This window comes from Natator depressus, chromosome 3 (assembly GCF_965152275.1).
Source record: "Natator depressus isolate rNatDep1 chromosome 3, rNatDep2.hap1, whole genome shotgun sequence".
In the NCBI taxonomy this organism is placed as follows: domain Eukaryota; kingdom Metazoa; phylum Chordata; order Testudines; family Cheloniidae; genus Natator; species Natator depressus.
The window spans coordinates 95,011,743-95,035,044 of NC_134236.1; the positions used below are offsets into that span (position 1 = coordinate 95,011,743).

The 23,302-nt window shown below is 40.9% G+C and overlaps 1 protein-coding gene across 25 annotated transcripts in view; it reads right to left on the reverse strand.

The window, feature by feature from the left end:
• Window positions 1–23,302, reverse strand: part of TRDN (triadin) — a 303,373-nt gene that overhangs the window by 74,562 nt on the left and 205,509 nt on the right. For all 25 annotated transcript variants that reach the window (XM_074948360.1, XM_074948348.1, XM_074948350.1 and 22 more), the window contains 7 exons: window positions 21,225–21,272; window positions 18,707–18,730; window positions 11,934–11,984; window positions 11,395–11,439; window positions 5,454–5,504; window positions 4,255–4,305; window positions 3,545–3,595 (listed from right to left, as the gene is read on the reverse strand). In XM_074948360.1, the coding sequence (XP_074804461.1) occupies window positions 3,545–3,595; window positions 4,255–4,305; window positions 5,454–5,504; window positions 11,395–11,439; window positions 11,934–11,984; window positions 18,707–18,730; window positions 21,225–21,272 (321 nt within the window). The remainder of the gene's footprint in view (window positions 1–3,544; window positions 3,596–4,254; window positions 4,306–5,453; window positions 5,505–11,394; window positions 11,440–11,933; window positions 11,985–18,706; window positions 18,731–21,224; window positions 21,273–23,302) is intronic.

Genomic DNA, 23,302 nt, shown 5'->3' on the forward strand with positions numbered 1-23,302 from the left:
TGTGAGGGGAGGGCTCCTGCCTCATACTGAGAATGAGGTGCGATCAGCAGGTTATCTCAAGTGCTTATATACGAATGCACAAAGCCTTGGAAACAAGCAGGGAGAACTGGAGGTCCTGGTGATGTCAGGGAATTATGACGTGATTGGAATAACAGAGACTTGGTGGGATAACTCACATGACTGGAGTACTGTCATGGATGGTTATAAACAGTTCAGGAAGGACAGGCAGGGCAGAAAAGGTGGGGGAGTAGCACTGTATGTAAGGGAGCAGTATGACTGCTCAGAGCTCTGGTACGAAACTGCAGAAAAACCTGAGAGTCTCTGGATTAAGTTTAGAAGTGTGTGCAACAAGAGTGATGTAGTGGTGGGAGTCTGCTATAGACCACCGGACCAGGGGGATGAGGTGGATGAGGCTTTCTTCCGGCAACTCGCAGAAGCTACTAGATCGCACGCCCTGGTTCTCATGGGTGACTTTAATTTTCCTGATATTTGCTGGGAGAGCAATACAGCGGTGCATAGACAATCCAGGAAGTTTTTGGAAAGCGTAGGGGACAATTTCCTGGTGCAAGTGCTAGACGAGCCAACTAGGGGGGGAGCTTTTCTTGACCTGCTGCTCACAAACAGGGAAGAATTAGTGGGGGAAGCAAAAGTGGATGGGAATCTGGGAGGCAGTGACCATGAGTTGGTCGAGTTCAGGATCCTGACATAGGGAAGAAAGGTAAGCAGCAGGATACGGACCCTGGACTTCAGGAAAGCAGACTTCGACTCCCTCAGGGAGCGGATGGGTAGGATCCCCTGGGGGACTAACATGAAGGGGAAAGGAGTCCAGGAGAGCTGGCTGTATTTCAAGGAATCCCTGTTGAGGTTACAGGGACAAACCATCCCGATGAGTCGAAAGAATAGTAAATATGGCAGGCGACCAGCTTGGCTTAATGGTGAAATCCTAGCGGATCTTAAACATAAAAAAGAAGCTTACAAGAAGTGGAAGGTTGGACATATGACCACGGAAGAGTATAAAAATATTGCTCGGGCATGTAGGAATGAAATCAGGAGGGCCAAATCGCACCTGGAACTGCAGCTAGCAAGAGATGTCAAGAGTAACAAGAAGGGTTTCTTCAGGTATGTTGGCAACAAGAGGAAAGCCAAGGAAAGTGTGGGCCCCTTACTGAATGAGGGAGGCAACCTAGTGACAGAGGATGTGGAGAAAGCTAATGTGCTCAATGCTTTTTTTGCCTCTGTCTTCACTAACAAGGACAGCTCCCAGACTGCTGCGCTGGGCATTGCAACATGGGGAGTAGATGGCCAGCCCTCTGTGTAGAAAGAGGTGGTTAGGGACTATTTAGAAAAGCTGGACGTGCACAAGTCCACGGGGCCGGACGAGTTGCATCCGAGAGTGCTAAAGGAATTGGCGGATGTGATTGCAGAGCCATTGGCCATTATCTTTGAAAACTCGTGGCGAACAGGGGAAGTCCCGGATGACTGGAAAAAGGCTAATGTAGTGCCAATCTTTAAAAAAGGGAAGAAGGAGGATCCTGGGAACTACAGGCCAGTTAGCCGCACCTCAGTTCCCGGAAAAATCATGGAGCAGGTCCTCAAGGAATCAATCCTGAAGCACTTACACGAGAGGAAAGTGATCAGGGACAGTGAGCATGGATTCACCAAGGGAAGGTCATGCCTGACTAATCTAATAGCCTTCTATGATGAGATTACTGATTCTGTGGATGAAGGGAAAGCAGTGGATGTATTGTTTCTTGACTTTAGCAAAGCTTTTGACACGGTCTCCCACAGTATTCTTGCCAGCAAGTTAAAGAAGTATGGGCTGGATGAATGGACTATAAGGTGGGTAGAAAGTTGGCTAGATTGTCGGGCTCAACGGGTAGTGATCAATGGCTCCATGTCTAGTTGGCAGCCGGTGTCAAGTGGAGTGCCCCAGGGGTCGGTCCTGGGGCCGGTTTTGTTCAATATCTTCATAAATGATCTGGAGGATGGTGTGGATTGCACTCTCAGCAAATTTGCGGATGATACTAAACTGGGAGGAGTGGTAGATACGCTGGAGGGCAGAGATAGGATACAGAGGGACCTAGACAAATTGGAGGATTGGGCCAAAAGAAACCTGATGAGGTTCAATAAGGATAAGTGCAGCGTTCTGCACTTAGGACGGAAGAACCCAATGCACCGCTACAGACTAGGGACCGAATGGCTAGGCAGCAGTTCTACAGAAAAGGACCTAGGGGTTACAGTGGACGAGAAGCTGGATATGAGTCAGCAGTGTGCCCTTGTTGCCAAGAAGGCCAATGGCATTTTGGGATGTATAAGTAGGGGCATAGAGAGCAGATCGAGGGACGTGATCGTTCCCCTCTATTCAACATTGGTGAGGCCTCATCTGGAGTACTGTGTCCAGTTTTGGGCCCCACACTACAAGAAGGATGTGGATAAATTGGAGAGAGTCCACCGAAGGGCAACAAAAATGATTAGGGGTCTGGAACACATGACTTATGAGGAGAGGCTGAGGGAACTGGGATTGTTTAGTCTGCAGAAGAGAAGAATGAGGGGGGATTTGATAGCTGCTTTCAACTACCTGAGAGGTGGTTCCAGAGAGGATGGTTCTAGACTATTCTCAGTGGTAGAAGAGGACAGGACAAGGAGTAATGGTCTCAAGTTGCAGTGGGGGAGGTTTAGGTTGGATATTAGGAAAAACTTTTTCACTAGGAGGGTGGTGAAACACTGGAATGCGTTACCTAGGGAGGTGGTAGAATCTCCTTCCTTGGAAGTTTTTAAGGTCAGGCTTGACAAAGCCTTGGCTGGGATGATTTGATTGGGGATTGGTCCTGCTTTGAGCAGGGGGTTGGACTAGATGACCTCCTGAGGTCCCTTCCAACCCTGATATTCTATGATTCTATGAAGGAGAAGCTGCACTGGTGGAAATATGATTAAAAGGGAATCAAGGCATAGAGTAGTGTAGGATCTCCAATCACAGGTAAGAAGGCACAGAAAATAGTGGGAAAAGGAAATAAAGAGAGTATCTAAACATGCACATTACATGATGTAGTAAAGGGAACAGGTGGGAAGAGAAAAAAAAAACCAAGAGTAGACTATTAGGCCTTCTTTAAGATTCTTCCCCCGCCCCCCCCATGTTTGCCAGTACGAATTTTAAAGGACAAAGTCTGTTGTAAACAAGATCTTTTACTGTGGAATAATCTCAGAGGGTAAGCAGTGGAAGCTTCATTGCCCGGGACATTTAAACGGAACAAAACTCGAACTAAGATGATTTCGTGGATCTTTTCTATCGCTACCATCTAGTACTCCATGATTATTATTTCTACCCTTTAAAGTAACTGCAGGTTATATGACAATCACTTTAGGACCAACTAAGTATCATTTCCAGAAGCATGTGATTAATTAAGAATCTAGGGTGAGATTTTGAAAAGCCCAGAATGAGTTGGGCACCAAATTCTCCAGGTGCTTTAGAAAATCCCATCTCTAAATATGGACTCTTAGTCATTTAGAACTTCTATTTTTCTATTACATATTATTCTATTTTTACCTCTTTCTTTGACAAGAACTGAAGGCTTCACTTCTTTTTCTTTTGTAGGCTCTGAAAAAATTATCAGCAAAAATTGAAGCAGGGAGGTAATTATATTATCATGCCTTTATACAGTATCGAGAGCTGTGCAACAGTTTCACAAAAAATACCAAACTAGACAAGGGTTGATTAGCACTGGGTTTTGTTAAGAATCCAAAACTCAGTTTAGTTCAGCAAGGGGTTCAGTCTGGGATCTGAAAGGCAAACTATGCTCTTTCCTAGCAGACCATTTTAACCATGAAAAGATTCTATAGGATAAACTATGCCCTTAGTACACGTGAGCTCCCCCATTGTCTTCCATGGGCTTGCACAGGTGTCAATGAATTTAGCCAGTAACTGGAATTTAGTTAACAATTCTGCTAGTGAGTGATGCATAAGAAGCAGCAGACACCAGCTCTCTCTCCAGTAGGTGCACTAGCTCTGCAGATCAGACAAGAGACAAAAATAGTAAAACCTTATTTTTATTTCTTAATCACATGTGACTTCAGAAACACAAAGGGCTCAGATCTAACAAATAAGAAGGTGCCGTTTTTGTAACTTTTCACAGAAGATCTGTAATTTAAGGTTAAAAGGAATTGTGTGCACTGAGGCAACAATGCACTTGTTAGTGTGAACAACTGTATATTTAATAAGGGAATAGGTCATTTTTACATGTGACTAGGAGCCATTACCCTTTTCCTTTAAGGCTGCTGGAGGCTTCACTTCTTTTCTTTTAACAGGCTCTGGAAAGAAACATTTAACAATTATCAGAAGTCAGGTTAGAGAAAAAAGATGACACATGAGAAGGAAGTGAGTCATATATTTTGATATGGAAAGAGAAAAGAAGACAGATGTGATAATCAAGTGGCTTTAATAACATGGAAGTAAACAGGACAATACAAAGACATAATTAACGGAACCTTTTAGACTTAGTTTGATAAGTAAAGTAACAAACCTATAATATGCCATTAGTTCTTTTCTATTCAGAGAAATTGTTAGGTTGTCTCTCAAATAGAAAATGAATAATAATGATTTATGAAGAGGAAAGTAATTTTATACATCGGTTGGCAACAGCAATGGATTTTTCCACTGAACTGAAATACAAAATGAGCACACACTGCTACAGTTCCAGTGTTAGAATTAAAAGCCAGAAGATGCCAAAGAAGGCTAAGGAGAGGTTCTTTTTAGCTGGGGCTGACAAAAGATATGGAACTAGAGCTGGGCAATTTTTTTTCAACAAATAGTTTATTCATCCAAAAAAGCCATTTCTATCAACCCGAAACTATTCTCAACTTCATACTGAGTTTTGACCAAAACCAAAAAATTGAAGTGTTTTGGGAATGTTGAAACTAAACTGTTTGTTTTGACATTACTGAAACATGTAGATTTGTTGGGCTAGTTTGACAACATGACCAGAGGAGGAAGTGATCGTGCCACCCCCCTTGTCACTTTCAGCCCAGTGGTTAGGCCACTCACCTCAGATGAGGAGATTCAAATTTTTTCAGAACTTTACATGCTGTGAGAAATTTTGATATTTCAACTTTTCCATCCCAATTTAAGACTAAACAAATTTTGAATTATCAGAATTTCACACAGCACGCAGATTCCAATTTTTGAGCAGCTATGCCTTTTAATTTCAGTTTTGATGACCCTGTTGGTAGGAGTAATGTGTTTGGGCATTTAATTTTGTTATTTGACACTGAATCTACAGTATATCTTGTATGTGAGCATTTAAGATAACCTGAGTGTTAGAAAGTAGTGAATTTAGATCTCCTGAGAGATTATGAATAATACCCACGTAACTCCATTTGAGACTCTTTTCCAATATTGCATAGCTATTCAGATATTTAGTTATTAAATCTATGAATTTATATTTAATTTGTGCCCTTACCTTTGTCCTTTGGAACTTCTGGCCTCTTCACAGCTTTTTGTTTTACATGCTCTATAGGAAAATACAGTGGATTTCAGTTTTAGTGACTAAAAATAATAGATGCACACATGATGCATTTTTAAAAAATTAAGAACTAGCAAGTAACACATGGTAAAAGCTAAACCAATATAACCTTTGTTCTCTCTTTACACCTTATGGCATTTTGTTTGCAATCACCTCTCACGTTATGTCAAATTAAATCCCTGATTCTTTAATACGATTCATTAGCACAGACTGCTGTCCCAAGCAGAGACCTACTGAAGTAAATGGTACTTTGCATGGATGCAGAGATCCATGTAAGTGGATCTGAATGTAAGATCAGATTCTTAGGGCCTCAGCCAAAGCCTGTTGGAGGTTAACAGGAATCTTTCCATTTACTCTAAGCTGGCTTTCAGTCAGGCCCTTCAAGTCAATACCTTAGGCGGGGAATATGTATTTTGTCTCAGTAAGAGTACTGAGCACACTTATTACATTGTAAAAATAATATTATATGGCACACATCTTATTAATAACCATTTCCTACTGGTGCTAATCTGTTGGCCTCTGAAGTATACAGGTCCGTGAGCATTTGCAGGGATTAAATAGGAAATGATGTTTTCAAAGGGAGGAAACAATTTTGGACCTTTTTGAACGTCACTTGGTTGGAGTGAAAGAATGTTACCATTTGTAGGAATGCGAATTAGAGTCAGTCATAATCCTTCTGAGCTGATATGGCACTTAAATGCCTAGCAGAACTACATCTCCTTGCAAAGATTACTGTAGGCTCTGGATAAACCAATGTTAGCTAAATCCACTGTGTTAAGCCAACAGAAGATTCTCTCTAACCTAGATTTAAAACTAGTTTCCAACACTCAACAGCTGCAGGCCCTCCAGACTTCCAGGACTAGATCCCAAGGATCTGTCTTAATCCACCACTATACTCAACCTGACTTAAGACATGGGCTTTGCTAATACAAATTCATTTCCAGTGGGGACAGAGCCTTAAATTACCTGCATGCATCTGATCCGGGAGACTTAGCAGACACTATCAGTAGCACCAGAGGTTAGAGGGAGGGTGCTAGATAATCCTTCTCCCAATGTGAAGTGGAGACACACAGCCCAACAGTCCATCCCTCCCTACTGCAGGGGAGCTCCATGAAATTTCCTAGGCGGAATGGCCCTTGAAGAAAGTCCCAGCATTCTCTAGCAATTAGGGACTAAGCAGCAGAAGCAACAACTAACTGCAGCACCAGGGAGCTATCCAAGGTGTATCTGTCCCCACTCTTCATGAGCCAGGGCTTTAGAGACACATGGCCCCAAGAGCTCCCCTCTCTTTCCATCAGCCACAGGGAGCAGGGATTTTATATCATCAAATGGTCTAAATGATGTCAACCTTCAGGCTGCTCTAACTTGTGTCAGGGACTGACCTGGTCCATGATGGCCCCAGGATCAGGGGAACATAAAAATACCTTAAAGCCACCTTTCCCCTCTGTGCCCCACACTGGTCCTCTATCAAGCAGAGATTAATTCCAAATGAGAAGCTGTGACCCTATGATTTTAGGATAGGAACAAGCAGCAGGAGTAGATAAATTCATCAGAACAAAGATCTTGTTGTTATACAAATAATCATACTCTAGCATTAAAACAGGAGAAGAAAAGAAATAGGACATATAGTCTGAAAAAGTCCTCGCTGTCTGATTCTTTTTATTAGGCACCAGAGGACATTTACATTTACATACCCTAAGTTTCCATTTTTAAAGGAAAATACAGGCTATCAGAGAAAACACTCCACTGAATGCGACAAACAGGATTTTTTTAACTTCAGATGAACTACACACAATGCCTAGCAAGTGAGATAAAGGACCAAAGAGCAGCAAACAATACACATCTGTTTCTTTAAATAACATGTAGTGTAAGTACTGTGAAAGGGATACAAGCTACCGACTTTTTTCCTTGTGTAGAAACATAAAAATAAATAGATCGCATAACTAGATAACTATAAAATATATGCACAGGAAAGTATGCCTCCTAAGTTTCTTTGGCCTCAGACTAATCCAACAAATCAAAATGAAACCAACCTGAAATTGCTGAAGGGGCTTTCTTATTGCAGCAAACAATTGAAGATCTAGTGTTACATTTTTAAATAAGTCTCAGATTCTGCCCCTAATAGGAACATATTTATTCTGTAGAAGAAAGTAAGTTCCTTTAATATTGTCTTTAATTGGAATTTATTAAACTAGAAGTGGACCTGACCATAAGGGTCAGGGACATTTGATTCAGCCTTTTAACTCGACAGGGAGCCACTGTTACATTCCTACTGGCGGACTATCCACACCTGAAATTCCTCCACCTTCAACAAAAAAACGCTTCATGCTATAGCTGGTCTCAGTCAATGCGCCTCCTCACTCTTTTCTGCCTTTCTATCGGTGGCAGTAAAAAGGAAAATGTTCACACATACTGACTCAGTTTCATAGCAAGAGTTTTGATTCAGAGAATCTTCATCTTTCTCTGGTTAGCCCAAAACTCACCCTGTTGCCCCAAAGAGTCTGAATTAGATACCAGGATCCCTCTTTTCTTGCACGAGTGTATTGATCACAAAAATGTTTAAATATCTCATCCAAAACTAAAATCAATGCCTTTATTCCATTTTCCAAGAACACCAACATGGAGCTCACAAGCTCCATAACAGAGATTTGTACTGGGCCTGAAGTCCCTCAAGCTGGCCATTTTGCTACATATGATTGAAACCTGAATTTGTGCAGTAGTTTCTTTTTTTGAAATCATGGCCTTCAAATGCTGAATTGATAAAAACTGTATCAGTTCTCTCCTTTGCTTTCTCTTAAGTTGATTTTCATTAGCATGCCAAATACCTACGTAGCGTCTGCCTTTTTCTTTCCAAAAGAGATTCAGCAAACTTTTCACTGTCCCATCAAAGACTGGTTGGATGGAAAGCACAGGGATATTTTTGGTTCATTATGTTTAAACTTATATACGAGCTAGTACTTATATAAAATGGATGTTTACCTCTTAATTGAGAGGGGTTTTTCACAATTTTACCTTGTATTTCTTTTACTTGTTTATTTATGTAATAAAAAAATAAAACACTTAGGCACTGATCCCGCAAACATTTACACACATACTTAAACTTCAAAAAGGAGTGCGGCCTGACTGACTGGAAGAACAGTTACTGATCCTATTGAATGCACCTACTGACTGCATCCCACACACATAAGCTCTGATTCAGAGCTGGTGCAACACACACAGCAAGAACACACATGCAACCAACAACTGACAGCACTGAGCAGGCAAAAGAGAATACAGTGGGGAAGCAAAATGTTGTCCCTGAAGGGTTGCTGTGCTCCAGTGAGACTGAGTGGGTATGGGACTTGTGCACGCTGCATGCATTTGGTTTTTTGGATATTAAGGTTAATAAAACCCCAGTTTTAAAACCATCCCTAGTCTGCGAGTATAACATGGCCTTTTGAAGAAAGGAGCAACAGATAGATGCTCTGTCAGGGACATGACTATCTCCAAGGCAAAAATGGTACCTCTCATGTCATAAATAGAAAGGGAAGGGTAAACCCCTTTAAAATCCCTCCTGGCCAGAGGAAATCTCCTCTCACCTGTAAAGGGTTAAGAAGCTAAAGGTAACCTCGCTGGCACCTGACCAAAATGACCAATGAGGAGACAAGATACTTTCAAAAGCTGGTAGGAGGGAGAGAAACAAAGGGTTTGTGTGTCTGTCTACATTTTGTCTTTGCCGGGGATAGACCAGGAATGAAGCCTTAGAACTTTTAGTAAGTAATCTAGCTAGGTATGTGTTAGATTATGATTTCTTTAAATGGCTGAGAAAAGAATTGTGCTGAATAGAATAACTATTTCTGTCTGTGTATCTTTTTTGTAACTTAAGGGTTTTGCCTAGAGGGGTTCTCTATGTTTTGAATCTAATTACCCTGTAAGGTATTTACCATCCTGATTTTACAGGGGGGATTTCTTATTTCTAATTCTATTTTTATTAAAAGTCTTCTTGTAAGAAAACTGAATGTTTTTTCATTGTTCTCAGATCCAGGGGTTTGGGTCTGTGGTCACCTATGCAAATTGGTGAGGCTTTTTATCCAACATTTCCCAGGAAAGGGAGGGTGCAAGTGTTGGGAGGATTGTTCATTGTTCTTAAGATCCAAGGGTCTGGGTCTGTAGTCACCTAGGCAAACTGGTGAGGCTTTTTACTAAACCTTGTCCAGGAAGTAGGGTGCAAGGTTTTTGGGAAGTATTTTGGGGGGAAAGACGTGTCCAAACAGCTCTTCCCCAGTAACCAGTATTTGTTTGGTGGTGGTAGCGGCCAATCCAAGGACAAAAGGGTGGAATATTTTGTACCTTGGGGAAGTTTTGACCTAAGCTGGTAAAGATAAGCTTAGGAGGTTTTTCATGCAGGTCCCCACATCTGTACCCTAGAGTTCAGAGTGGGGGAGGAACCTTGACATCTCATCATTAGACAAAATAGCTGCATCACAACAGGGGCAAGTTTTAAATGCTGGGGAGTTTGTTTCAGGCACAGCAGCTAAATTCCAGTAGCTGACAATTCCCTAAACATACATACATACACACACACACACACACACACACATCTAATGTCAATGGACATGAAAAAAACCCTACATTAATTATATGATCTAATATATTTACAAGTCTAAGAGAAAAATGCACAGTGAAGCAGATTTCTGTCTTGCTGTTAGGGATGAGGAGAAGAAACTGAAGGACAATTGGACCTGCTGTGCCCTTTATGCCCTTGGATGGGAGGGAATGAGGGATCCAGGGAGCAAGTGTGGCCGCAATGGACAGTGCTTGCTGAAAGACGCTAATCTCGTCCAATGGGATGCACCATGCATGCACACTAAAAGTGGAATTCACATGGACAATCACTTGAAGAGAGGGACTATTCATGTGTGAATGTGTTTGTGGGATAGGGGCCCTTATCATAAAGAAGTGGTAAATCAGCATGATTACCAGGGCTTGAGTATATATCTAGCAATTCAATTGCTGTCTCTTTCTCTACAGTTCACTAATTTACATGTGGTGTTATTCTACATAGAGAACATAAACTAAATTCCTCAGTTACTCCTATTTGAAATAATACAAAATAGTTACTGTAATTTAATATAGGATATTATTATATTTGCATATGTGGTGGTACTTCTTATCCTGAAGAACATAAAGCACTTTTTAAACTATGTACATACACATATTGTTTCACCCTTGAAATGCAAGTAACTCTGGAGTGGAGGGTAGCAATAAGGTGGATGAAGGGGGCACGCCATGCTGAAAAACAGTGACTCAAGGGAAATTTTAGTTGTTAACCATCTATTCTTGCAAAAAATGCCATAAGAAATTTTAAACTAACATGAGAAAGAAATAGTCAGACAGACTTGCACTTCTAAAGACTCAAGTGGTTGAATGGTTGAAGCAGTGAGCTTTTAACCTCAGCCTTTACAAAGCCCTGAAGGCATGTCACTATCTATCACACTTTCATACCATTTCATATGCTAATATTTTACTTTATTCATGTTACATCTACAGGTTTATACAAGCAGTTCAATTCAGAACTTTCCAACTGCCTCTAAAGGACACTAACAATTCTTTATCTTGAAGAAGTTACAGATCCTAGTCACTGATGAAGATAGTTTTCATAATGAACAAGCATTTGTATATTAATAGTTCTGTGGCTTCCACACACTAGTTAGATAACACTGTTTGACTCTCCTTTCATGGCATATATGGTAAACAAGATTCTGACAATTTTAACATTCAGATTATTTTTAAAGATAGAGGAAAGCCCCTCCTAGATTCAGTTATAATTATAATAAAGTTAGTTATGATAATTTTAAACCAACAAACATCCTATTACATTGTGTATAATTACCTTTACCTTTTAAAGCTGCAGGATGCTTTACTTCCTTTTCTTTGACATGCTCTGTAAAAATATGTAGTGTTTAATTATCAAACCAAAGGGTTAAAGGCTAAAATCTGATAACTCAGTAACAATGCTTGATAAGACAACTGATTGTTTGAAACAGTCCCCAAAACCATTTCAAAATGCAGTCAAAAACACTGATTTTGACGAGATTTAATATGCTTACAAAATAAAACAACCAATTTTATGTAATTACAATGTGAGGAAAAAATCACTTAAAACTTATCACATTTTTTCTGAAATCCTTTGCAAACCTTATCAAATGCTTCTTGATTCTGAGGCTGTAATTCTGAGTTTCACTGAAAACATTTTGCATTGCCTCAGCTTTGTTCTTCACATACAATTCAGGCAGTAATACTTAGTCTGAATATTTCCAAATCCAAAACTATGTTGTGTTACAACACAGTTACAAATAAAGACATCCATATATAGTGCGGATTTTAAAAAAAAATCGAAACCTCTGGCAATTATAGTATTTTATGCTGCTATATTACCTTTATCCTTTGTTGCAGCTGGAGGTTTCACTTCTTTCTCTTTTACAGGTTCTGTAAATAAATATTTAGCACAGATACAGTGACAGTCACAAGCAAAAGCCTGGTTTGTGAAATGCAGAGACTGAATCTTAACAGATAATGAACCAGTTAGACAGTATGAGACTCTAGCTATACAATGGCACAAATGGCAAGAGAGGAACTGATTAGAAGAGTTGTGTGAAACCTGCCTGTTTCAGGTCACAGTGTATGTTTTGATTTCATTATGAAACTTGCAAGATTTACTGAAGTTTAAATAAGCAACCTCCCACAGGTCCAGGATACTCTTTTAATCATAGTTGCTATCTGAAGGGAGCAAACTGACCCATTTCCAACTCTCATCTCTTCAGATAATGTTTTGGTGACCCACTTTCACCATCTTCATTTTTCAAAGGGTCAGCAAAATAAGCTGGATACTTTTGAATCCTCCCAGTATCTTCTTGGGAACAGATAGTCTGTCCACCCTCCTCCATTCTTTTTTAACAGGTCAAGAAAGATACCTCTGCTCCTAGTACTAATTTAATGCTTTGAGGTGCCTCAATCCCTTAGTGAAAGTGCATTATATGGCCAGCAGAAACAAGAGAAGGAATAACAATCAAAAAAAAATCCTACTAAAGGTGGAAACATGGACAAATTGATAAGGAGGAGAACAAAAAAGAATAGCACAACCATGTAGGAACAAAATCAGAAAGGTTAAGGGATAAAATGAGTTACCCTAGCAATGAACATAAAAGTCAATAAAAAGAGGTTCTTTAAAAACATTGTAAACGAGAGAAAGATGAAGGAATATAGGCCCTCTATTTAGTGGGGAAGGAGAGGTAATAACTGATGACAACAAGAAAGCAGAGATGTTTAATATCTATTTTGCTTCAGTCTTCACTAAAAAGGCTAATTGTGATCAGATACTCAATGCAAGTAATATTAACAACAGTGGGGAAGGAATGCAAGCCAAAATAGGGAAAGAACATGTTGGAGAATATTTAGATGTTAGTTGTATTCAAGTGGGCAGGGGCTGATGAAATTCATCCTAGGGTACTTAAGGAACTAGCTGAAGCAAACTCAGAACCATTAGAAATTATCTTTGAGAACACCTGGAGTATCAGTGAAGTTCCAGAAAACTGGAGAAGGGCAAACATAGTACCTTTCTTTAAAAAGGGGAACAAAGAGGATCCAGGGAATTAAAGATCAGTCAGCTTAACTTTGATACCTGGAAAGATACTGGAAAGAATTATTAAACAATTTGTAAGCATCTGGAGGATAATAGGGTCATAAGGAATAGCCAGCATGGATCTGTCAAGAACAAATCATGCCAAATCAACCTAATTTCCTTCTCTGTCAGGTTTATTGGCCTACTGGATAGAGAGGAAGCAGTAGGTATGATATATCTTGATTATAGTAAGGCTTTTCACAGAGGCCCTCATGATAGTCTCATAAGCAAATTAAGGAAACACATTCTAGATGGAATTACTGTAAGGCGGATGCACAGCTTGTTGAAAGATGGTACTCAAATAATAGTTATCAATGGTTCTCCGTCAGACTGCAATGGCATATCCAGTGGGGTTCTTCACGGGTCAGTCTTGGGCCCTGTATTATTCAATATTTTCATTTGTGACTTGGATAATGGAGTAGAGAGCATGCTTATGAAATTTGAAAATGACACCAAGCTGGGAGGGGCTGCAAGCACTTTGGAAGACAGGATTAGAAATAAAAAAAAACTTGACAAATCAGATAATTGGTCTCAAATCAACCAGAAGAAATCAATAAAGAAAAGTGCAAAGTACTTGACTTAGCAGGAAAAATCAAATGTACAACTACAAAATAGAGAGTAACAGGCTAGGTGGTAGTACTGCTGAAAAGGATATGGGGGTTTGAATGGATCACAAATTGAACTGGAGTCAACAATGTGATGCAGCTGTGAAATAGGCTAACAACAGCCTGACATGCATTAATTGAAGTGTCATATATAAGACATGGGAGCTAATTGTCCCACTCTGCTTGGCACTGGTCAGGCCTCAGATGGAGTACTGTGCCCAGTTCTAGGTGCCAAACTTTAGGCAGGATGCAGACAAACTGGAGAGAGTCCAAAAATGATAAAAGATTTAGAAAACCTGATCTATGAGGAAAGGTTTAAAAACTGGGCATGTTTAGTCTTGAGAAAAGAAGACTAAGTGGGGATCTGATAACAGAATTCAAATATGTTGAGGACTGTTATTAGAGGATGGCAATCACTTGTTCTCCATGTCTACTGAAAATAGGCTATGAAGTAATACACCCATGAAAGGGTGCTATCAGCAGCACCCTGATCACTGACAATGCTGCAGCCTGAGGAAGGCTGCAGGCCCAGCTGAGGACAATTATACACTTTCTGGTGGGGGATTGTGAGTAGCGGGGTGACAATCATTGGGCTAATAAGGTAACAGGGGGGAATAAAAAGGGAGGAAACAGGAAGTAAGGGAAGTTCAGGAGATGGCTCTGGAGATGAGTCTTGGCTGGGGAGCGAGGGCTGCAGGAAAGCCTACCCTCGCTGTAAGCCTATATTGCATGGTATTACTACATAAGAGGGGAATAAACACACAAACCTTGGTGAAAAATAACCAGCCCCGTGTGTGTTTGTGATTGTGAAACCATCCGAACTGGCCAGGCAGTGCAGTTCACTGGGTAGTAAAAAAGGTGCCCTGTGACAGGGCTTAACCTGCAGCAAGGGAGATTTAGGTTAGATATTAGGAAAAACTTTCTAACTAAAATGGTAGCTAAATTCTGGAATAAGCTTCTAAGGGAAGTTGTGGAGTCCCCATTATTGGAGGCTTTTAAAAACAGGTGGGAAAAACACCTGGTCTATGTTTATTTGGTCCTACCTCAGTGCAGGGAGATGGAATTTATGACTTCCTGAGGTCCCTGACAACCCTACACGTCTATGATTCTATGACTTTTTTGTTATGTGGTTTGTACAACACCTAGACTAAGGGGATCCTGATCCATGACTGCGGCTCCTTGTTACTATATAATTAAATAATAATTTGCAGACAAATAGTGGTGGTGGGAGGTAGACCACTGACAGAAGACAAAATATTTAGGAAAAGCAGGCCTACATTGCTCTCTGCCACCCTTCCCAGCCCTCCTAGTAAAGTGTGAGAAAGACCAGGTCATTTGGCTTTCCTCTAAGGAGCTAGGAGTGGGCCAAGAGTTCCAGTGCTTGAAGATGCTGGAGAGCACCGTGGCAGAAGACAGCCTAGCTTTTCCTACAGAAAATAACAGGCCTGGGTCTGAGGGAGCAAAGTTGTGCTGGAAATAGGAGTGCAGGTCTGAAACTTCCCAAAGTTTGCTGAAAGGCATGAATAACCTCAGTGACTTTTACTGGCAGACTGAAATCACACTTCACTTGTTCTCATTATAGTTTTCTAAAATGTGGCATACCTCCAATGTTTAGTGATTTATCAGTGCAACGATGAAGCTTTTTGTTTCTGTTTTAGTACCGTGCTCTTTGTAGAACAAGTCTGGTAGCTGTAAATGTGCATATAGGGAATTCAGTTATAATGAGACTTTGCTTATTACAAAGTTGACCAAAAGCTGATAAAACCTCATTTCTGGTTTTAGAATCATAGAAGATTAGGGTTGGAAGAGACCTCAGGAGGTTATCTAGTCCAATCCTCTGCTCAAAGCAGGACAAATACCAACTAAATCATCCTAGGCAGAGCTTTGTCAAGCCGGGCCTTAAAAACCTCTAAGGATGGAGATTCCACCCCCACCCCCAGGTAATGCATTCCAGTGCTTCACCACCCTCCTAGTGAAACAGTGTTTCCTAATATCCAACCTAGACCGTCCCCACTGCACTTGAGACCATTGCTTCTTGTTCTGTCATCTGCCACCACTGAGAACAGCCGAGCTCCATCCTCTTTAGGAACCCCCCTTCAGGTAGTTGAATAGTTTTGACACTGTCTCCCACAGTATTCTTGCCAGCACGTTAAAGAAGTATGGGCTGGATGAATGGACTATAAGGTGGATAGAAAGCTGGATAGATTGTCGGGCTCAACGGGTAGTGATCAATGGCTCCATGTCTAGTTGGCAGCCGGTATCAAGTGGAGTGCCCCAAGGGTCGGTCCTGGGGCTGGTTTTGTTCAATATCTTCATAAATGATCTGGAGGATGGTGTGGATTGCACCCTCAGCAAGTTTGCAGATGACACTAAACTGGGAGGAGAGGTAGATACTCTGGAGGGCAGGGATAGGATACAGAGGGACCTAGACAAATTGGAGGATTGGGCCAAAAGAAATCTGATGAGGTTCAACAAGGACAAGTGCAGAGTCCTGCACTTGGGATGGAAGAATCCCATGCACCGCTACAGACTAGGGACCGAATGGCTCGACAGCAGTCCTACAGAAAAGGACCTAGGGGTTACAGTGGACGAGAAGCTGGATATGAGTCAACAGTGTGCCCTTGTTGCCAAGAAGGCCAATGGCATTTTGGGATGTATACGTAGGGGCATTGCCAGCAGATCGAGGGACGTGATCGTTCCCCTCTATTCGACATTGGTGAGGCCTCATCTGGAGTACTGTGTCCAGTTTTGGGCCCCACACTACAAGGAGGATGTGGAAAAATTGGAAAACGTCCAGCGGAGGGCAACAAAAATGATTAGGGGACTGGAACACATGAGTTATGAGGAGAGGCTGAGGGAACTGGGGATGTTTAGTCTATGGTAGAGAAGAATGAGGGGGGATTTGATAGCTGCTTTCAACTACCTGAAAGGGGGTTCCAAAGAGGATGGCTCTAGACTGTTCTCAATGGTAGCTGATCACAGAACAAGGAGTAATGGTCTCAAGTTGCAGTGGGGGAGGTTTAGGTTGGATATTAGGAAAAAGTTGTTCACTAGGAGGGTGGTGAAACAGTGGAAAGCGTTACCTAGGGAGGTGGTGGAATCTCCTTCCTTAGATGTTTTTAAGGTCAGGCTTGACAAAGCCCTGGCTGGGATGATTTAATTGGGGATCGGTCCTGCTTTGAGCAGGGGGTTGGACTAGATAACCTCCTGAGGTCCCTTCCAACCCTGATATTCTATGATTCTATGATTCTAATACTGCTATCAAATCCCCTCTCACTCTTCTCTTCTGCAGACTAAATAACCCCAGTTCCCTCAGCCTCTCCTCGTAAGTCATGTGCCCCAGAGTTATAGTTATAGTGAAACTATAATCTGTAGAATAAATTACTTCAATGTATTCATGATCATATAGAGAAAGAGCCTCTTTCTTTCAAATAGTTACATTTACAAAAGAAAAGGTCAGGAGAAAGTTTGCTGAACGAGGGTTGGGAAAAAATCATTTTATTGGGATAGGTCTTTATTTCATCCTTTAAATATACAAATTGTCTGTCTCTCTTCTGTTTTTCAAATGTCAGACTCTGCAGTTGCTGTTTCAGCCATCTGATGCTCCAAGCATAGAAAAGAAATAATTCAATGCCAATGTTGTGAAACATAGTGTTGCCTATCTAATATTACTATCAAAAAGTCAAATACTAAATATATGAATATTTAATACTGAGTCTAATATAAATGTTACCATCAATGAAATGTAGAGCTAAGATTGAAAATTAGTAACTACATCTTTGTACCTCTATATTGTAGGAGTCACTCAACGGCAGTCCTATATACCATGCTACATCCTGCAACACCCCAAAGCACCAAATGGGTGGGCAAAAGATGGAGTTTCTGTCTTCCGAATCAGTGTCCTTACTGCTGAATGCTTATGTCAAGACCCCTTATGTGATTTGAATGCAGCTTTTGTGATCAGTTCCAGCAATGACAATAAATTTAATTATATTAGCAAAATAAGCCAGCCAGCATCACACACTGCTAAACCCATTAAGTTCAGAAGCCTGCTTATAAGAACTCAGGCAATGTGCATCTCCATTACTAACAGCACCGTTATTGCATTATTCCAAAAGATGTCACACCAATGATTTGATTTCAAGAGATCAAACACTTGTGAACTCAAAGCCTGAATCGTTACTGACTAGTCCTAACGTTCCAAGTTATCCAATAAACCAGAAAGCCATTCAGAAAATGCAGCTGAGATTAATGCCATCTCCAGGAAAAGCTTAACTTTTGGGATGGTGCTGGATCTGATACAGAAGTCACTCACGAATTAGAAGAAAGCTAGAAAATACTAGCTTAAATTATAAATAGATATAGGACATATTGTGACTAGATGAGCAGTCTGAGATCTATCCTATAGTTGCCATTGAAATACTATATTATAATTATGGCAAAATTATAGTCTGGTATGCAGGATAGCACCACTAATTCACATCAAGGCCTCTGTTATTTATTCTGCACTGGTTCTCAGAATTAAACATCTACTGACATCAGAATACGCAGCTGATATACTGAAGCTAACGGAGTCTCAGTGACAATCAGAGAGAAGAATTTGGTCCATAAAATAATAAGTTTTTGTAATCTAGGTTTGGCACAGCAGCGTTACAAAGGGGTGAGAAATCTCCTCATGGCCAAGAGAAGTAGAGAGTAAACATAAAGAGACCCAAATCCTCTGCACTAAAATAGAAAAGAATTGCTTAGCATTTCCATATGAATACCTCTGTTTACTTGATTCTATTCTATCTAATCAACCATTCATCCATCCACCCCTCCCATAATAATAATTAATAATACTTGACTCTCATATACTACTTTTCATCTGTAGAGCTTAAGGTGGTACTGAGTCAGTTATAGGGAAAATGTATGATAGAGCTTACTTGTTTCTTTCGGCTTTGGTTTATCTAAACAAAAACAAAAACAAAAAACCTCTTTAGAATAACCTTTGTTTCTTGTAGAAGCAAAAATTTAATTAAATAAAAATGGGTTGTAATAGAAGAAACCCATAAAAATGTCTTTAGTCAACAAACAAGAGAAATTAACAGCTCAGGATTAGATTGAAAGTCATTACCATTTTATGGTTGCTTGACAGCATATGTGAAATGAGTTCATGGACTCAGTCCAATTTGTAGCAGACATGTAACCACCCTGCACACACAAAAAATATCAAAACAACCTGTACAATTTTCTACTAGTTAGCCACCTTTGTAGCAGTGTCCAGTAATCCGGGGAGTATTGTGACTTGGGGTACTTCTACACATCAAGCTGAAGGAGTAATTTCCAGCTTGAGTAGATGTACACACACTAGCTCTAATCTAGCTAGCCTGCTAAAAATAGAAACATAGCCCTGGCAGATGAGCTAGCTGCCCAAGAACATACCTAGGGTCCTGAGCAGGATTTTTATTTGGGATGGCTAGCCTGTCTTGCCATGCTCGCTACACTTCTATTTTCAGTATGCTAGCTCGATCAAAACTAAAATGCACATATGTACTCAAGCTGGAAGTTACCCCTCCAGCTCAAAGTGCAGACAGACCAAGAGCAAAGAGGAAGTAATTCACTGCTAGCCTCTACTAATAACTTAATATCCTGCCCCTCTCCCCTGCTCCTCACTTGCTCAGCTACTTTTGGCCACTGAATAGGGGGATGGAGTTAAAGCTCTGCCTGATCCCTGAAGCTCTCCAACCACCCTGCTCTTCCTGCTCTCCTTTAAACGTTTTGCAAAGGTTGCACCAATCTCTACATTTCCACTAACATGAAAACAGGTAAATATTATCAATAATATTTTTCCTACCACTATTTTGCCCAGTTCTATATACTAGTGATTTAACATCAAAGGCAAAACAGTTTTAATCCCTGAACATTTTATTTTGAAACACTAGAATTCTTGTTAGGGTTGTTAAATTAGCAATGGTGCTAACTCGTGATTTTATTATGACTCCCAGTATTTTGTGTTGCTCTTAAAGCCCCAGCCCCTAGAATCACACGAGTAGGTGAGAATCTTAAAATTAAAACTGTATTTTTAGCCCTCGTTTTTGTGGAGAAAAGCTTGAATATATGACCTAAGCAAACCCTTAAGGCTCAAAAACCAAAGGCAAATAAATAGAACCTCAAATGATGATTTTTTTAACAAAAAATCTCATGATTTTTAACCCATCTCATGATTTTGGGGCCTCAATTCCTGAATGTTTGGGGTTGACAATACTGAACTAGCATTCCAGTAGGATGGATATTCTTCCCTTCCTTTTCTTACTGAACACTGGAATCTGACAACTAATATCACAAGTGATGTCACAGCTCAGTTTTAGATGCATGTGCGGGATGGTGCAGTGAGTGAGCTGCTAGATCTACTACATCACAGTCCACCATAGGAGGCCTGCAGCAGGCCTCAACCAGGCTACTCAAGTGGTCTTTGGCTCATCTCTAGGGTGAGAGGTAAAACGATATCTCCTAGCATCCAATGCAAAGCCCTTTTACTGAAGTTTTTCAAAAAAAGACCAGAACTGTACTCAATGGGTTTTTCCATGAGTGTAAGGCTACATCTACTGTTGGAGCAGGGGGTGTGATTCCCAGCTTGCACAGATGTACTCACAATAGTTCTCATCAAGCTAACACACTAAAAATAGTAGTGTAGCCAGGGTAGCAGGGCAGAGGCAAGTGGCAACATAGGCTAGCCACCTCCAGTACAAACCGCCTAGACCTCATGCAGGTACATACTCAGGGTGGCTAACCCATGCTGCTGCTTGCGTTGCCCAGGCTACCTTGGCTACACCACTAATTTTAGCATACTAGCTCAATGAGAGCTACTACAAGTATGTCTGTGTGAGCTGGGAATCACACCCCCAGCTCCACTTGTAGACGTAGCCTAAGACGGGCCTCTTCTGTTCATCAGCCTTCCAGTTTTTCTTAGGATGCAATGCAATCTCCAGATCTGCGTCGAGACATAGCGCTAGATCCTCAGTGGTGTAAGCTGGCACAGCTCTGTTGATTGCAATGGAGCTACGTTCATTGATCTCAACTGAGGATCTGGTCCACAGATGCTTGACGCTCCACTTGCCATACCACATGATTGTCTCTCTTATTTTTAAATGGGGACCCCATGTTGCTGAATGAAAGTCACCCTGCAGGACAGGAAATCTCCTGTGGGACAGGTGAAATATTAAGACGCCAGAATGGTTTAGTCACTTGAAGCGTCTGAATGTGTTTTGTATTACATAAGCGAGAGACTGAGCCAGAATCCTATCTGAAATTCTCTCTTCTCTGGCAAACTGAGCAGATCAATGGCAGAGACTGATAGAGTAATTAATTTACAGGTTATTGCCATGAAGCTGTCTGGTTTTCCCCCTGAACCATTGTCTTTCTAAAGCAGATAATGTCAAAATATTTCAAGTTTCTCTTTACCTTGCTCCATTGCCTTCACTGTTTTTTCTTCCTTCTTTACAGGTACTGCTGCAAAACAAAGATAAGGTTTAAGGAAGACTTCCAGTCAGAAGTGCTGCCCCACACACAAAGCCTTTCTCAAGTAATTAAATGTCTACAGATTTCTTTGAAGAAAATGATTTCTAAGTCTTGTGACTACAAGAGAACCTCTCTTCCTCACAATAAACTGGTAACACATTTTTGACCTAACTTATAAAGAAAAGGAGTAAAGTGAAAGGGGATACTTCATTTCTTTCAAAAACGAATAATACAACATTTCCTTCTTTGTCTTGAAAGAAACCTCAGGCCAGGTTGTGATGAGCCTGGCGCGACTGCACAGAGAGCCACACCAGAGGCTCTGCTTTGCCCAGTCATGCAAGGGCCTCCCCCAGTAGCCGTCCCTATACTCCATACTAATTATGAGTGCCCGTACAAAACCCTAAGATACATGGCTTGCTGAATCAGGGCCTAAGCACATGTTTCACTTTAAGTATGTGAATAGTCCTACGGACATCAGTGGGACTATATCATTGAAATACGTATTTAATTCCCTTGCAGGAATGGTGTGATAGATAGAGATTATTTGGCCCCTGCGATTATTTAGCAAATCAGCTAACAGGTGGATGGCCAGGAAGTGGGGCCACACCCACACAAGAAGGTTACAATCCCTCCTGGCACATGCCCAGATAGAGGCCTTCATGTTTTCTGAAATTTAACATGACATATTTGGGAATAAGTGTATTTAATAGAATGTATAAGTTCTTGTTATTTAGGGATGAAAAATTTGTTTAGTGATAAAATGTAGTGCCAGTTTAAATCTGGTCCAACATTTAACATCTGTAAAATGCAGTTCTTACAAATCCTTAGGCCAAATGAAATCTCCTGCAGTGTTTGAAACACAAAATCTGTGGCACTAAGAAACTGAAAGGGAAAATGTCTTAACTGAATTTCATTGAACAAGTTGAGAGAAATGCAAAAAGTAAACAAAGGATAAATTGCAAGAGGTAAACTGTGTTCAGAAAATTATTTTACTTTCAACAATCTAAGGCATTTTTGCTAACATAGGTAGGGTCCTACCAAATTCACAATCCATTTTGGTCAATTTCATGGTCATAGAATTTTAAAAATCATAAATTTCATGATTTCAGCTATTTAAATCTGAAATTTCAGGGTGTTGTAATTGTAGGGGTCCTGACCCAAAAAGGAGTTGTGGGGGGGTCACAAGGCTATTGTAGTGGGGGGTTGCGGTATGGCTACCATTACTTCTGCGCTGCTGTTGGTTGCGGCGCTGCCTTCAGAGCTGGGCGCCCAGCATGGTATGGTATTGCCACCCTTACTTCGGCACTGCTGCTGGCAGGGTGCTGTCCGCAGAGCTGGGCGCCTGTCCAACAGCCACCACTCTCCGGCTGCCCCGCTCTGAAGTCAGCAAAGAAGTAAGGGTGGCAATGCCGTGATCCCCCTGCAACTCCCCTTTGGATCAGGACCCCCAATTTGAGAAACACTGGTCTCCCTGAAATCTGTATACTGTAGGGTAAAAGCACACAAAAGACCATATTTCATGGTGGGAGACCAGATTTCACGGTCCGTGGCACGTTTTTCATGGCAGTGAATTTGGTAGGGCCCTAAACATAGGGAAATAAATTTATTTCTTTGTATTGATAGTGTTTTTGTTGTTAGCAGCATCCTTTTCATTTGGTTTTTTTCAACCTGGCACAAGAAAACATTCAGTATAAAACTTTATGCTACAGCCCATTGCAAAAAAAAAATACATTCAAGGATTTCGCTTTTAAAATTAATGTAAATACTAATGGCTACAGTCTGCCATATTTACTCACACTGAGTAGTCCCTGTTGAAATCAATGGGGCTATTTACAAGGGTCTTGATCCAGCAACATGCTGAGGACTCTGACCCCGCTTCACCAAAACATGCCAGCAAATGCTCAACTTTAAGGCCTTGTATACACTACAGAGACTATCATTCATAACTACGGCATTGTAGCTATGCTGACACAGGTGTAGTGTAGATTCATCCTACAGCATCAGAAAAGTTTTTTTCCTGT